Below are 15,395 nucleotides of genomic sequence, written 5' to 3' on the forward strand. Positions count from 1 at the left end.
AGAGATGTATTATTCCAGGTTTTGGGGGCCATATAGTAGTAAACAAACAGACCAAGTGGAATTCTACTACCATTAGAATATATTCTATTCTCCTCTTGTGCAAGTTTTCAAACAGTTCTGACAAATAATTCAACTGACCAGTTTCTTCAGAGAGCTTTATGGATCTGTTTTCAGAGAGTCAATCACACAGTGGATGGAAAAACCTCTAAGATTTTCTTGCCATTCAATATTAAATACTTCCCAAGGTATTAGAGGTGAATAAAATTTTTTTAAAAATTAAAAATTTAAAAAAAATTTAAAAAACTTTTTAAAAATATTCATTTATTCATGAGAGACACACAGAGAGAGGCAGAGATACAGGCAGAAGGAGAAGCAGGCTCCTTGCAGGGAGCCCAACGTGGGACTTGATCCTAGGTCTCCAGGATCAGGCCCTTGGCTGAAGGCGGCGCTAAACCACTGAGCCACCCGGGCTGCCCTGAAAATTTTTTTTAAAAGGAAATGAATTCAATAAAGAGAAATAAACACTTCAGAAAATCAGGGCAGTTTCTTATCAAAGCAAAAACTACTAAATTCCAGTTTCAGCAAGTATCATAAAATGACTTTAAAATTCAGCTTTGGGAAACAGCCATCCTTTTAACCATTTACTATATCCATAAAAGTAATTCTGAAATCCTTCTCACTTAGTCAACACAAGAGAACACCACATATACATACGGCCACTTAGAATTCCTTCCATTCTAAGTGAAATCAAATGAGAACCAGAATTGCTGCATATGAAAGAAGTGTCCATCAGCAGGGAGTCCAGAGTGGGGGGCTTGGAAGAGATTTCAGTTTTTGCAACTGGTAAAGGACAATTTTGATTCAACCTCCCACAGCTTCATTTGTAATGCTTTCAAAACATCTTCCATCTATTGAATTGAAAAAAAAATTTTCAGATACACATGATTATGATTAAAATCACATATGATTAAATTATTAACATATGTATTGCTAATGAAATTTATGAATATGTTATGCATTACACATGAAATTATTTAGAGGCATAAACTAAATTTTATGTAAATAAGGCATAATTCTATTATCAGTAGTTCTCAACCTCTAACCTAGAGCTCTTTTATACACTCATGGGTATCCTGCCTATCTGGCTGTGAGAAGATATTAACATTCAAAACTAAGGTTGTTTATACCATGAGAATTGAATCAAATGAAATATAGTTCACTAGTTTTAGAATATATACTGCCTTGATTGAGGCATGAAATGTCTTATAATTTTTTTGATTAAGCTTTAGCTTAGTTTATAGTTTGGCTAACCCCCAAAATCAACTTTCCTAACAACTGAAATAAAATAAGCACTCTCTTACCATGAAAGCACTAAGATCAAAACAGATGCCATTCTGAGGATTATTTGTGGAGGAGCTCACTAAAAGAAGTTGTTCACACAAAGATATAAAAAGTACAGAACGGAATTACCTGCTTCAGAGACTTTTCTATTTCAACTCTGCTTTCAAGATTAAAAAGTTCTTTATCTTCTGACACAATTTGCTTTTCCGAGGATCCTAAGATATAACTGAAGTATAGTACAGTACAAAGTTAAAATATGAAAATGAGGCAAATATTAAATTCATGTTAATTAAATAATATTAAAACTCTTTTAAGTATGTTACACTACATATTTGTACTGAGTAAACACAAAATAACTATTTTTGTTAATAGCAACCTACATAGGAAGTTGTGCCACATAAAATCATGTTTTTCTCCATAACAGATTTGTCCAGGTATTCCTACATATTTTCCAATATTCTGAACATTTCATTACTGGAACAAGTTTGCTCTTTTGTTAACTGAGTGGCAAAAGATTAACACTCATAGTTCAAAATTCTATGATTAAAAAGTTTAAAAAGATCCAGAAGAAGCCACTGCATTTTTACTTTCTATAACTTTTTGGGAACATGTGTACTTTCAAATTTGACTTTTAGTAAATAACGTATGGAATCAACTCTTCGTTACTTTGATCTGGCAACTTCAACAGTTATCTTCAAACTTATATTCTGCTCGGGTCCCTGGGTTAGGAGACACTCTGCTGTAGAAAATACGGGATAAGAGAAATATGGCCTGCAAATGAGGAAAACAGGCCCACTGTTGCTAACCCAATAAATCTAAACGGCAAATAAGAAGGTGCTAGATTTCACCGAAGAAAACTTGATTAACTTGCATTTCTTTCTAAGTCTTTCATCACTTGTAGCAACTTCAATGTCACTTCTTTTGTCAAATAAGAACAAGCTTGCTTTGGACACCTCAGTGATTATATTTCTGAAAAATTGCATGGGAGGTGAAATTGCAGAAGCCAATTAACATCCAGTTTAGGAAGGAAGAATGAGATGAAGAAGGAAATGAAGGGGCAGTGAATCATTTACAAAACTGTAAATTGGGGTGCCTGGCTGGCTCAGTCCATAGAGCATGTGACTCTTGGTCTTGGGGTCATGAGTTTGAGCCGACAATGGGTACAGAGACTACTTAAAAGTCTTAAACAAAAAAGTAAATAAACACTTCTAAAACCAGCCAGGTTCCTTGGCATTAAAACTCTGCCCTAAGAGATAACTTTTACCCTAAACTTCAGCTGTTCAGGAAAAAACAACTTCAATACTATAATCTCCTGTGGCAAACAAAGTCTTCTAATGTTTTCTTTTATACAGAAACGCACCACTTTTGAAAGTTTTGTACTAACCCAACTGAATTTCATGCCTTTCATGAAATATTTTCCCTCACTTAATTTTCACACATCTTAGTAAAATTCCCATGGAGATTAAGGGAGCTTCTGTTTAGGCCTGGGTCTTCTATTTATATATTTAAGCCAAAATAGATCTCTCTCCAGATAGACATACATGCTTACAACAATGAGCAATACCTGTTCTATCATCCTTTTGTGTAAGGACTGTAAGAGGCTTACGAGTTTAAAATTTTGATCTACACCTGTCTACTTTCAAACATGGTGGCATATTACAGTTATCAAAGAATAAGTAGCTGAGAAATCATAATTAGGAAAAAAACCACAGTCATATCTTTTCAGGAGAAAATCTAAGGAATTCAATGGGAGTGACAAAATACCTCAAGTAATGAAAAATATAGGCATTCTTTTCTTCTTAAATTGTTCTTTCCTGATATAGGAGGTTTTTAAGCGTCTTTAAAGTCTTGAAGGTCACATCTTTTGTAGGATAAGTGAAAATACATTGGGGTCAAATGAGTTATTCAATTTTGTGTTTCTAACTGAAAAAGGCTAATGAATTTAGAAGGCCTTTAAGCTATCTGAAACTCTTTAACTGACATCTGTCATCAGCCTCCTATTTACCTTGTTTCCGAATATGTACTTGTATAGAAATCTTGGAGAATGAAGGCACTTCCTTGCATACCTCAGAAAAAATAGGCGATTCCTTTTACTAGACCCATGAAAATAGCTGGACTTTGTATTTCTACTTTTTCCAGAATACCAAAGGGACTTCTCTCCTAATCAGTTTTTAAATTCCTAATATTTGATGATATTTTAGGCAGCTAAAAACTGGGGGAGAAAATAAAATGAACGACACGTTTCAATCCACACAACTGCTTAAAAAAAAGTCCTATTGAATTAATTCAATTTTTAGGAAAAATTGAACATATTTTTTACTCTGGAAAAATGTTCTCACCGTGCTTGCTCTTTATCATTTAGAATGTATGATTTTCAAATACCAAATACATCAGGTCAAAACAAAACAACAACAAAAAATCACTGGCTTTATTGTCAGAAATTATTACTTGAAAATATATTTTAACCAAATAGTGTTGATTTAGTTTGGATGTTTTCATATTAATTTTTCTGCAAAAAACTATCTGAGAAATCAGTTATGAGGTATCCATTTGTTTATCAAGCTTACCTTTCTTTTTTTTTTTAAAGATTTTTATTTATTTATTCATAGAGACACAGAGAGAGAGAGAGAGGCAGAGACACAGGCAGAGGGAGAAGCAGGCTCCATGCAGGGAGCCTGACGTGGGACTCGATCCCAGGTCTCCAGGATCACGCCCTGGGCTGCAGGCAGCACTAAACCGCTGTGCCACCGGGGCTGCCCTCAAGCTTACCTTTCAATGGCTTCAACACTGAGGCAAAACAAGTCTCTCTTGTAATCTAGATTCTTGGGTGTGCATCTATATACGTAGCCAAGATTGAGTGAGCACCCTGTGCAGTACAAAGTCTCCAGAATGCTGCAATGAAGAAGTGCCATTGTTTTAGCAAAGTAGCAACTCGTTATAACAAAAATCCCATTGTTAAAAATCCATAAACATTTAACATTTAAGTTGCTAAAATATGTCAGTCCAACCTTACTAAGTCATGTGTATAAAGAAGGGGGGTAAATGATAGTAAAATGTTTATATTAGAAATGTAGACAGTTAAGGGCAGCCCGGGTGGCTCAGCAGTTTAGCACTGCCTTCAGCCCAGGGTGTGATCCTGGAGACCCGGGATCAAGTCCCATGTCAGACTCCCTGCATGGAGCCTGCTTCTCCCTCAGCCTGTGTCTCTCTGCCTCTCTCTCTCTCTCATTCTCTGTGTCTCTCGTGAATAAATCTTAAAAAAAAAAAGAAAAGAAAAAATGAAATGTAGATAGTCACCTCGAGGCTACAGTGCCTTAAGCACTTAGTGACATACAGAAAAGTGACAAGAAAGAATACTGATGTGGTGTTTTTCTAGGATGTAAATGCCTCAATCTGGTATTAAGAAAAACTATCTAAAATTTGAAAATAAGATAAGGATTCCACATGTCCTTTCAATGTCATATTGTCCAATATGACCATAGATAGATTTGTTCTATAATGATCCAAGGAACAAACATTTCAGGTTTGTAGGCCATGTGGTATCTGTTGCAATGATTCGCCTCTACTATTTTAGCACAGAAGCAGCCACAGACAATACATAACTGAATAGGCACTGTCCATGTTCCAATAAAAGTATATTTACAAAAAATAAGTGCCTGGCCCATGGGCCATACTTTGCTCTCCTGGAAGGTAACACTGGTTGTTCACTAGTTACTATTGATTAGGGCCCAGACTCTCTGAAGTTAGATGATAACTTACAGAAAGATTAGTAAAATTAATAATTTGTAAAATTACAGATAATTTTAGTCTAGTAAAGACACAAATGTTCTCTGCTAGTAGAAAAGGTAACTTTAAAGGCTGAGGCTCTATTGTCCTGTGGGACATTAACTAAATTTGTTCTACAGAGAGTATCCTCCTCTAAACCAGCTTTGCCATGTTCTGACTGCCTCAGTAATGAGTTAAATAAATCTCTAACACGTTCATCTGTTAGGGTTGCCTTTCTCTTTTTAATTATTCTTTGACCTAACACTTTTCTTCCACTATGGATATGTTCCACATAGGCAACTCACAAATATTTTACTTAATGATTCACGTTCTCTACATAATTATTCCTTCATTCTAGTTATTTCTCAGCTCAGGCTCTGCATATTTGAATATAATCTCCCCTACCAATGTTGACTCATGTCTTCTTTAAATCTTAGAATCCAGGGATCCCTGGGTGGCGCAGCGGTTTGGCGCCTGCCTTTGGCCCAGGGCGCGATCCTGGAGACCCGGGATCGAATCCCACGTCAGGCTCCCGGTGCATGGAGCCTGCTTCTCCCTCTGCCTGTGTCTCTGCCTCTCTCTCTCTCTCACTGTGTGCCTATCATAAATAAATTTAAAAAAAAAACTTAAAAAAAAAAAAAAAATCTTAGAATCCAGTCACCCAAATGCCTTGCCAAGCTGATCTATCCAAATTTGCCATTCTATAAATATCTATAATAAACCACAATCAAAACATATAGCAAATTGATGATAACTGAAGATTGAAATCTAGTGATCAGGGACACCTGGGTGGCTCAGCGGTTTGACGCCTGCCTTCAGCTCAGGGCATGATTCTCGAGATCCAGGATCGAGTCCTGCATCGGGCTCCCTGCATGGAGCCTGCTTCTCCCTCTGCCTATGTCTCTGCCTATGTCTCTCATGAATAAATAAATAATATCTTTTAAAAATAAATAAATAAATACATAAATCTAGTGATCATAATATAATATACAACCCGAAAGATAGTTATTATTTCAAAAGAATTATATAATTCCTATTGATATTGAGCCACCTGTAATAACTAAATAGCTATTCCTGTTACCGAAAAAATGGAGCCAACCAAGACTCAAACAACATATTATAGACTGCATTATTGTTTACTTAAATATACCAAGAGATTTAACTACTGCAGCTACGTATGGAACAAAGAACAAAATGCCCAATAAATTTTAAGTTCTTACTAGTGATAAAATTAGCTAGATAGTATGACACTGATCATATTATTAAGTTTCCACATGCTTTTATATTTTATATTTTTCTGTATATTTTATATATTTTAATATTTTATATATGTTTTTTATATTTTATATTTCTTAGTAAATAAAGCCCGGGAGGCAACCCTATCTATACTACCAACAGTGTACAGGAAAATGTTCATACTACATCTCAAACCTCATAATCTTGAGGCTGCCATACACAATTACCAAGATTGTGAACTAACGTATAAGGTAGGTGTAATCAGCCAAGAAAAGCTACTTAAATAAACCCAAAATACAAAACACACTGATCAACGGATAGCATTGTTTTATCCCAAATTACCAAAATCAAAGTAAACACCAGTGAAGAATACACACAAACCCATTCATACTTCCAGAGTGATCTAAGGAATGATGACGAGAGTGTAGTTACAATTATTGCAGTGTCTTTCTGCTTTCACCACTGGCAAGGGTTTGGCCAGAACTCACCATTAACGCTGAACAACAATACTGAGAAAGCAGTGCCAGAAATCATGGAGTGATTTTCCGACAGAAATGAGTAAGCATGTGAGAACCTTAACAAATGACAGAATGAACCCAGGAAACAGCACGGCTACCTTTACAACACATTTCTGAGCCCCAGAGGGCTCTTGCTAACCAGCTACAGGCAGCTCAGGCAACTATTCCATAGGACAGGCATCCTAAGGCAATATGGTTATCTCCTCAAGTGTAGAATATGGGACCTTAGTCAATGTCTTGAATTTGAATTTGTGTGGCATAAATGATGGGTTCAAGAGACACACATAAACAGGACTAAATAACACTGGCTCACAGAGTAAGAGTCAGTGCCCCCTTACAGTTCTTATCAATCCTAAGAAGTGCTAGGAAGTCTTTAACACAAACCTCACAGTTGCAAATCTTTTAACAGTGAGAAAACAGACCTTAGGCTCAGATCAGCCAGGCAATAGCATCTCTGCTAGAGTTTAATAACATCTGTTTTCATTGTGGTTCACTTCTAGTTAACAGCAAATGATATGGCAGTAATATTAGATTCCTTTTTAAATTTATTAAATAAAAATCCTGAGTCAATGTAATAAAAGCTATGAAGTACAAGATAGCAAAGGTAGTAGATGGATATGGCAAAAATGGTGAAATTGGCCTCAAAATGGCTAAAATTGGGAAGGAAAGAAGAAAAAACAGTTTGCAAGAAGGAAGGAGAGATACAGGCATCATCCTAGCTCTAACTACTAAAAAGTCCTGTGGCTTTAGCAAACTTCTAATCTCCCTAAGGCCTTACTTTCTTCAAATGAGGAATATCTAAGGCTGGTTTTCCAAACTGAGGTCACCTGCAGCACATCTGTCACATCCACATACTACGTGTACTACTATTAATTTAATTCTCCTTAAACAGAGTTTTTTTTTTTTTAAGATTTTTTATTTATTTATTCATGAGACACAGAAAGAGGCAGAGACATAGGCAGAGGGAGAAACAGGCTCCATGCAGGGAGCCCGATGCGGGACTCGATCCCGGGACTCCCGGATCACGCCCTGGGCCGAAGGCAGGCACCAAACCACTGAGTCACCTAGAGATCCCAGAGTAATTTTTTCATTGAAATAATACTTTAGGGGGATCCCTGGGTGGCTCAGCGGTTTAGTGCCTCCTTTCAGCTCAGGGCACGATCCTGGAGTCCCAGGATCAAATGCCACATCAGGCTCCCTGCATGGAGCCTGCTTCTCCCTCTGCCTATGTCTCTGCCTCTCTGTGTGTTTCTCATGAATAAATAAATAAAATATTTAAAAAAAAAAAAAAGAAAAGAAAAAGAAAGAAATACTTTATTTGGATGGATACTCCAGTATTACTTTAAAATGAAAAACCAGGGGAAGCCCGGTGGCTCAGCGGTTTAGCACCGCCTTCAGCCCATGGTGTGATCTTGGAAACCTGAGGTGGAGTCTCATGTCGGGCTCCCTGCATGGAGCCTGCTTCTCCCTCTGCCTGTCTGTATCTGTGTGTGTGTGTGTGTGTGTGTGTGTGTGTGTGTGTCTCTCATGAATAAATAAATAAAATCTTTAAAAATAAATAAACAAAATAAAATGAAATGAAAAACCAGTATTTTTAAATACACACTAGAAAAACATACATGATTATTAATTTGTTTGGTTGTTTGTATATCACCTAAAGTTACTTCATATATATTGGTTAAGACCCGCTTTGGGCAACAATCAGATAAGGGAGAGCCTCCCATTCAGTTTATTGAGGATGCTACTTGTAGCAGTGGGTGGCAGATAATGCCAAGAGCGTGATCCCTTCGACCCTTGGAATGGCAGCACCGGGCTTGGGATCACTGAGCCCCTGTGCTGGTTGCTTCTGGCCTCATGCAGAGAGGCATGTACATGTGTATAAGTGTGACACTAGCATTTTCTATGGGTTACATGACATTAAAAAAATACTATTGATCTAAGGCAACTTTGAGATTTTTATGATACATTTTCTTTTTCTACTTTTATTTTCAGTTTGCTTTAGCACTAAGCCCAAAGACCAAAAAGAGTGCAGTATGTAACTTAATATATTTAGAAATTCTTCCAACACAATATCTAAAAAAGATGGCCATCACTCAAGAATTGATACATTAAAATGACTGATTCTATACTGATCACCATGAATAAAGTCTTATCCCAATTAATCTTACCGGTAATGATTTTATTAAAGATTTTTAGTTGAAAAGTAAACATTTTCTCTAATACACATATTCACACAGATAAAAGCCTTACTCACCAACCATTTTCGTTTTTACGTTTGGATAGTATCTGTTCTTTATCCACAGAAACATTAGAGGAAACACCTGGAGCAAAGTAACAATAATTCATTAATGTGGTTTGCTATAATATACGTGCAGATACTTAGAGAACCTCTAATTTAATTTTTACTTTAGAACTCAGAGAACCAGGGGGTCCCTGGGTGGCTCCGCGGTTTAGCGCCTGCCTTCAGCCCAGCGCATGATCTGGGAGTCCCAGGATCGAGTCCCACGTCGGGCTCCCTGCATGGAGCCTGCTTCTCCCTCTGCCTGTGTCTCTGTCTCCTCTCTCTCTCTCTCTCTCTCTGTCTCTCATGAATAAATAAATAAAATTAAAAAAAAAGAACTCAAAGAACCAGAGAAAATAACAGCCCAAAGTCACACATACACAAGGGTGGTTCGAAATCAAATGTACGGAGGTCTTCTGGAAAAAAGATGGCAGAATGAAAGTTATTTCCTTCTCTTCCTTGAAAACCACTGACATTAATAAAATGAGTAAAATTAAGGGGAAAATTCCACTGCCAGTAAAGCTTGGAACAATTGGAACCTCAATCACAGACTACAAAGAATACCTATAAGGTATAATAAAATTGGGATAAAACCAAGAAAGATGCTAAAAGCCAATATATACATCCCTAGATGGTAAGTGCGGAGATCTCTGGGACCTGTACAGAAATCTCTCCTTTAGACCATGACTTGAGAACAGGAAACATTTCCAGAGGGTCCAGGTCCAAGATACAATAAAGGAAGGGACATGGAATGGAAGGAAATGAAGAAGGGACATCACTCCTAAAAATGTCCAAAGCGATTGATTTCACCTCCTACAGTCCCCCTGAACTGGGTGAATTCCACCTTCATCAACCCAGCTGCCCAAATCAGAAAGCAGGGCATCATCCTTTATTCTTCATCCCCTCCATCCTGATCCCCCATATTCCACTCCACTGATAAGTCCTGTCAATTCCACTTCACACATTACACTTCTGTTCCCAAGCCATCACTACCTCCTCTTGCCCAGACTATTGCACTAGCTCCTACTGACCTTCCACATCCATGCTTATTTTTCCTTCAGTCCTTCCTCCAAAGAAACATCTGGGTCCTATCACCCCCTTGCTTAAACACCTCACTCAATAGAATAGATTCCAGTTCTGAAGAATGGCTTCCAAGGCCCTGAATTTGCTGGCCCCCTCCTTCCTCTCTTTTATTGCCTCCTTCCTCTTCATTCTGCTCTTCAGTCACACAAGCCTCGGGGCCTTTGAACTAGCTGCTCAGTACCTGGAAAAAGCAAAGAGCATGATCCCAGAATTGTACATGTTGTCAAGTTGTCATTCATGTAAAAGAGAACAGAAAGACATTTTCAACCACTCAAACTTGAAGTTTTCTTGGGGATTAGGGCAGAGGTTGGGAGGGTCTACTGATGACGATTAAAGAAATAACTCAGGAATGAGAAAGCAATTAATAAGCTTTCTTGTATTATTAAGAGTCCTGGAGTTGAAAAATAAATTCATGCACATGTTACATTAAGGCTCAATGACCTGCTATGGCTAGAGAACTGATCTTAAATGTTACAAACCTTGACGAAGTAAAAGTAATCAAACTAACTCAAACTGAGGTGGAAGGAATGGAAGTTAACCCAAGAGTTCATTTCTTTATCTTTCATGGCTGTAGTGGTGAATGGGAGGAGTAAATCGAATGGTCTAAAGTGGACAGTTTTTAAAATTTAAAAACTGATATAGAAAAAGTAAATAAAAAAAAGAAAAAGTAAATAACATAAGTGTTTTTATATATAAAACAAAAAAGAAAACAGGCAAAAAAAAAGAAAAAAAAAGCATGTGACAAGATAGAAAAGAGGCAAGATAGAAAGTACAAGCAAAATGAAAGATTTAACACCAAACATACTATTTCTTGCCTACTAAAAAAAAGATGCTCCTACTGTATCAAAAATCTCAACCCAAGTGCATGCTGTTCTAATGGCAGCAAGTCCGAAAACAATCTAGACTTCTATCAACAGATACAGATCAAGAGGATTAACAGTACTTCCGTTAGAAAAATCACTTAAGTGGCCCTTCGTAGACATTCTGAGCTCATGATACACAGTAACTCACTTAATCCTAACTACCCCATGTATGTACTATCCTCCTTTTACAGAGCACAAAACTAAAGCACAGACAGGTTAACTAATCTGCCCAAGGATACACAGCTATTAAGTGGCAGGTCAGGATTCAAATATAAGCAAGTCCAGAACCTCTATTACCATGCAATATTGCCTCTCAACAAGAGGACACCAGAAGTTCCTAAAAATGTAAGAAATGTCATGTGGAAACACTCAATATATATGCAATTTTTAAAAATAAGAATGCATAAATAGTATCTCAAGTGTGTTTTTTTTTTTAATTTAAATTTGTTCATACATGCATGAAGGGTATCTGGAAGGATAAATGAAACTAAGGCATATGAGTGTCAGTGTTGGGGGAGAAGTCTTTTTTACTTGTATACCCTTCTGCACCTATTAAAGTGCAAAGAATCTTCATGGTTACCACTTTGTAGCCCACCCAACCCACTGAACTAGATCTGTGAAGACAGGGCCCAGAAATCTGTTTCAACCAGCTTGCAGGTGACTTTTAGGCACGCTAACATTTGAGGGGCTGTCGCCCGGAGGGTGGGGGAACGAGGGTGGGTGATGCGTGTGGCGGTGTATTCATTTTAATAACTAGTAAAGGGGCTCCCCAAGCCTACTGGCCGCCAGATCTCCAGCAGCTGTAATCTCCTCCAATATCCTTTAATAGGTGCAAAGAAATCCCAATGAATTACCACAGGAAATCGATGTTCTTAGGCTTATGTTTAACAATCGGAAGGGACCCAGCAGTTAATGTCAATGAGAGAATGCATTTTTTGGAAAACAGCAGGTCCCAAAAAGTTCCAGGTAACTGGTGGACACGCTGTTCTTCTGTCTTCTCAATGTTCTATCCCAAAAGGGAAAACATTCCACATAGGTCAATAAATCCCTGGTGAATTTCTGCCACTAAAATATTTCTAGAATTCAGAGCGTAAACTTGATCTTGATAACCACAAGTCCAAGAGGAATAGCCATTTTTACGCCCATTCAGAAAAACACGTGAACTGCTCCCCTAAAGAAATACTACGCAATCAACAATATGAGACAGTAGTGGGAAAACATACAGGTAACTGGCAGAGCTAGTGTTAGAAGCTAGAACTCAAGCTACCTTCTTGACTTTTTTTACTACTAACTCCTTCCTCCCCAATTCTGAAGGGATTATTGGTGCTTTTATTACAAGTTTCCTTTTTGAATTTTTTTTTTTTTCTGATAGTTACGTGTTCTGGCAACTCTATGGTTGTTAACACTTCCGAGAGGAAAGGCATCCGCTAACACAACTAATAAGAGAAGAAAAAATCAAACCTGACATCCCCCTGCAGGAATCAGGTAGCTGACAAGCTTAATTTCCAAATTAAACCAATAATAATATTACTTACCAACTGGCAGCTAGCTAATTACCAATTAACAGCTAGCTAATACCCCAAATGCTTACGGTTTAGTTGGTCATTTTTTACTGAGCAATGCTCACAAAGATGCTGATTGAATCGCTGCTCTTCTGGGCTGGGGGGGTGGCGGGCGGGGGGGAACCCCAGAAAAGGGGCTCATCACTCGCGATCCCAAGGTGCCAGGGTGACCATCCTCCTCCCCTTTTCCCGGGACAGCTCACCTCCCAGATTTTTCTGCTTGTAAAAACCCCGGGCATACTCGAAATAACCCCACCCCTTCTCCTCCCCGGTCGTAGGGTTGCTGCACCCCGGGAAAGAAGGCGGCCCCAGGTTCCTCCCCACCCCCCTCTTCCACCCTCCGCGCGGCAACTGACAGCGCAGCAAGATGCAGTTGGCGTCCTCCTGGCCCGCCACCCAGCTCAGCGAGTCGCCCAGCGGCCGCCTGCAGCCGGAGCACAGAAACACCAGTGGCCTGTCCTCCTCCTCCTCCTCCTCCTCCTCCTCCTCGGCCGGCTCCGCAGTCTCCTCGCGCCGCGTCCCCTTTGCACAGGCCACCGACGCGTCCCCGCTCACGGAGTTCCACATGCTTGTCCACTTCTGCAGCAGCTGGTGACGGCTCGAGTCTTCCGAGAGCCGCCTGCCCCACTTGTCCTTGTCGCCGCCACACGCACAGCTCGTAGAAGAGCATCCTTCCAGACAACCGGACGACCCGACGCCCGCCATTCTTCCAAAACGCCCGCGCCGCGGAGCGTCACGGGAAATGCGCCGCTGCGCATGCGCGGGGCGGGGCAAGGAGGCGGAGGTCGGAAAGGGGCGTGGCCCGAGGGGGCGGGGCCTGAGGGAGATGAAACGGCGGACAGCCCGCTAGTGCGCATGCTCCTTGTCGGGCTGAGCCCAACCGGGTGATCTCTGGGGCTGAGTCAGATTTTCCATCATTAGGAGGTTGGAGCTGCTGCAGATCTGGCGGCCAGTAGGCTTGGGGGGCCGTGTTGAGCCCCTTTACTAGTTATTAAAATGAATAGGCCGGGCAGCCCGGATGGCTCAGTGGTTGAGCATCTGCCTTTGGCCCAGGTCATGACCCTAGAGACCTGGGATCGAGTCCCACATCGGGCTCCCTGCATGGAGCCTGCTTCTGTCTCTGCCTGTGTCTCTGCCTCTCTCTCTGTGTGTGTCTCTCATGATTAAATAAATAAAAATTTTTTTTTTTTTAAATGAATAGGGGGGCAGCCCGGTGTGGCTCAGCGGTTTAGCACTGCCTTTGGCCCAGGGCAGAATCCTGAAGACCCGGGATCGAGTCCCACATCGGGGTCCCTGCATGGAGCCTGCTTCTCCCTCTGCCTGTGTCTCTGCCTCTCTCTCTCTCTCTGTCTCTAATAAATAAATAAAATCTTAAAAATAAATAAATAAATAAATAAAATAAAATAAAATAAAATAAAATAAAATAAAATAAAATAAAATAAAATAAAAAATGAATAGGCTGCCCCACGCACCACCCGGAGAAGAGGATTTAGGAACACAACTGCTCTCTACAGCCTGGTTCCCCCAGCCTCCGGGCAACAGCTCCTCAATTGTGAGCGTGCCTGAGAGTCACCTGCAAGCTGGGTGAAACAGGTTTCTAGGCCCTGTCTTCACAGATCTAGTTCAGTGGGTCGGGTGGGCTACGAAGCTGTAACCGTGAAGCAAACTGGAAAGGCTATTTGCCTTCCCTGAGTTAAATGGGTCAGTACTGCGCCCGGGTTGTCAGGAGGACCAAGTGGATAGGATGTGCTTGAAAATAGTTTAACTGTAGTGTGCCGTGTCCGTGTTAATTAGCCTCCAATCCGAGGAGAATTGCCTTCCCTCCTACTTTTTTTGGTGTTCAAGGAAGCCTGACCTCCCTGGACTGCTGTTCTCAAGCACAAGAGTATCTCTATACAACATTGATAGAACCCACATCTGTTCTTTGAGCAGGTGGGCAGTAACCTCTGATTTCAAAGGGGTGATCTCCTTGCCTCAGACTGCAGGTTCTTATCGTCAACACCTAAATTCTGTGGTGGGATATCACAGTAAAGAAGGAATGCAAAGGTGCTGCTTGATTAGTTTCTCACCCATGCACTTTTGCCTTGGTAGGTCCATTCCCCTATTAATAATAATAATAGTTATTATACGAATTACATTTTACAACTGTAATGCTATAAAGATGAATATATAGATATTGCATACTAAAACATTTTCTTGGGACACCTGGGTGGCTCAGCGAGTGGTTTAGCGCCACCTTCGGCCCAGGGCATGATCCTGGAGACCAGGGATCGAGTCCCACGTCCGGCTCCCTGAATGGAGCCTGCTTCTCCCTGTGCCTGTGTCTCTGCCTCTCTCTCTCTCTCTCTATGTCTCTCATGAATAAATAAAATCTTTTTAAAAATATATTAAAAAAAACATTTTTGTTGACCTTGAAGTTCCTTTTTTTTCCTTCTGATTTTAAAAGAAATTAAAACATCCTCATGGGGCTGTGAAAATATCACAGGCCCGAGGCACAGTACCTAATGGAGAAGTGGGCCCCAATGCAAAATGAATCCCTCTGTAATCACAAGTATGTTTGTATTATGAATATGAAATATATAGATCCCCCACAAAACCATATTTTATGTGGGGACAAATGCTTGAGTAAGATGACCTTGAACTCAGTGGTGGCAGGTGCTTCCTGAACAACCATTCCAACCCCTTCCTCTTAGTTATACAGCTGGGAGATTTGCACAAGGTTGAGTTCAACCCTCATGTCTGCTAA

At 39.9% G+C, this 15,395-nt stretch overlaps 1 protein-coding gene across 1 annotated transcript; it reads right to left on the bottom strand.

Moving 5' to 3' along the window:
• Positions 1-628: 628 nt before the first annotated feature.
• On the bottom strand, positions 629-13,391 carry MIS18A (MIS18 kinetochore protein A). The gene is made up of 5 exons (XM_038581351.1): positions 13,006-13,391; positions 9,115-9,181; positions 4,111-4,233; positions 1,471-1,567; positions 629-908 (listed from the first exon to the last, which is right to left on the bottom strand). The coding sequence occupies exons 1-5, from the start codon at positions 13,352-13,354 to the stop codon at positions 828-830; spliced, it is 717 nt and encodes a 238-aa protein (XP_038437279.1). The 5' UTR covers positions 13,355-13,391; the 3' UTR covers positions 629-827.
• Positions 13,392-15,395: the final 2,004 nt, after the last annotated feature.

Source organism: Canis lupus, chromosome 31 (assembly GCF_011100685.1).
Source record: "Canis lupus familiaris isolate Mischka breed German Shepherd chromosome 31, alternate assembly UU_Cfam_GSD_1.0, whole genome shotgun sequence".
In the NCBI taxonomy this organism is placed as follows: domain Eukaryota; kingdom Metazoa; phylum Chordata; class Mammalia; order Carnivora; family Canidae; genus Canis; species Canis lupus.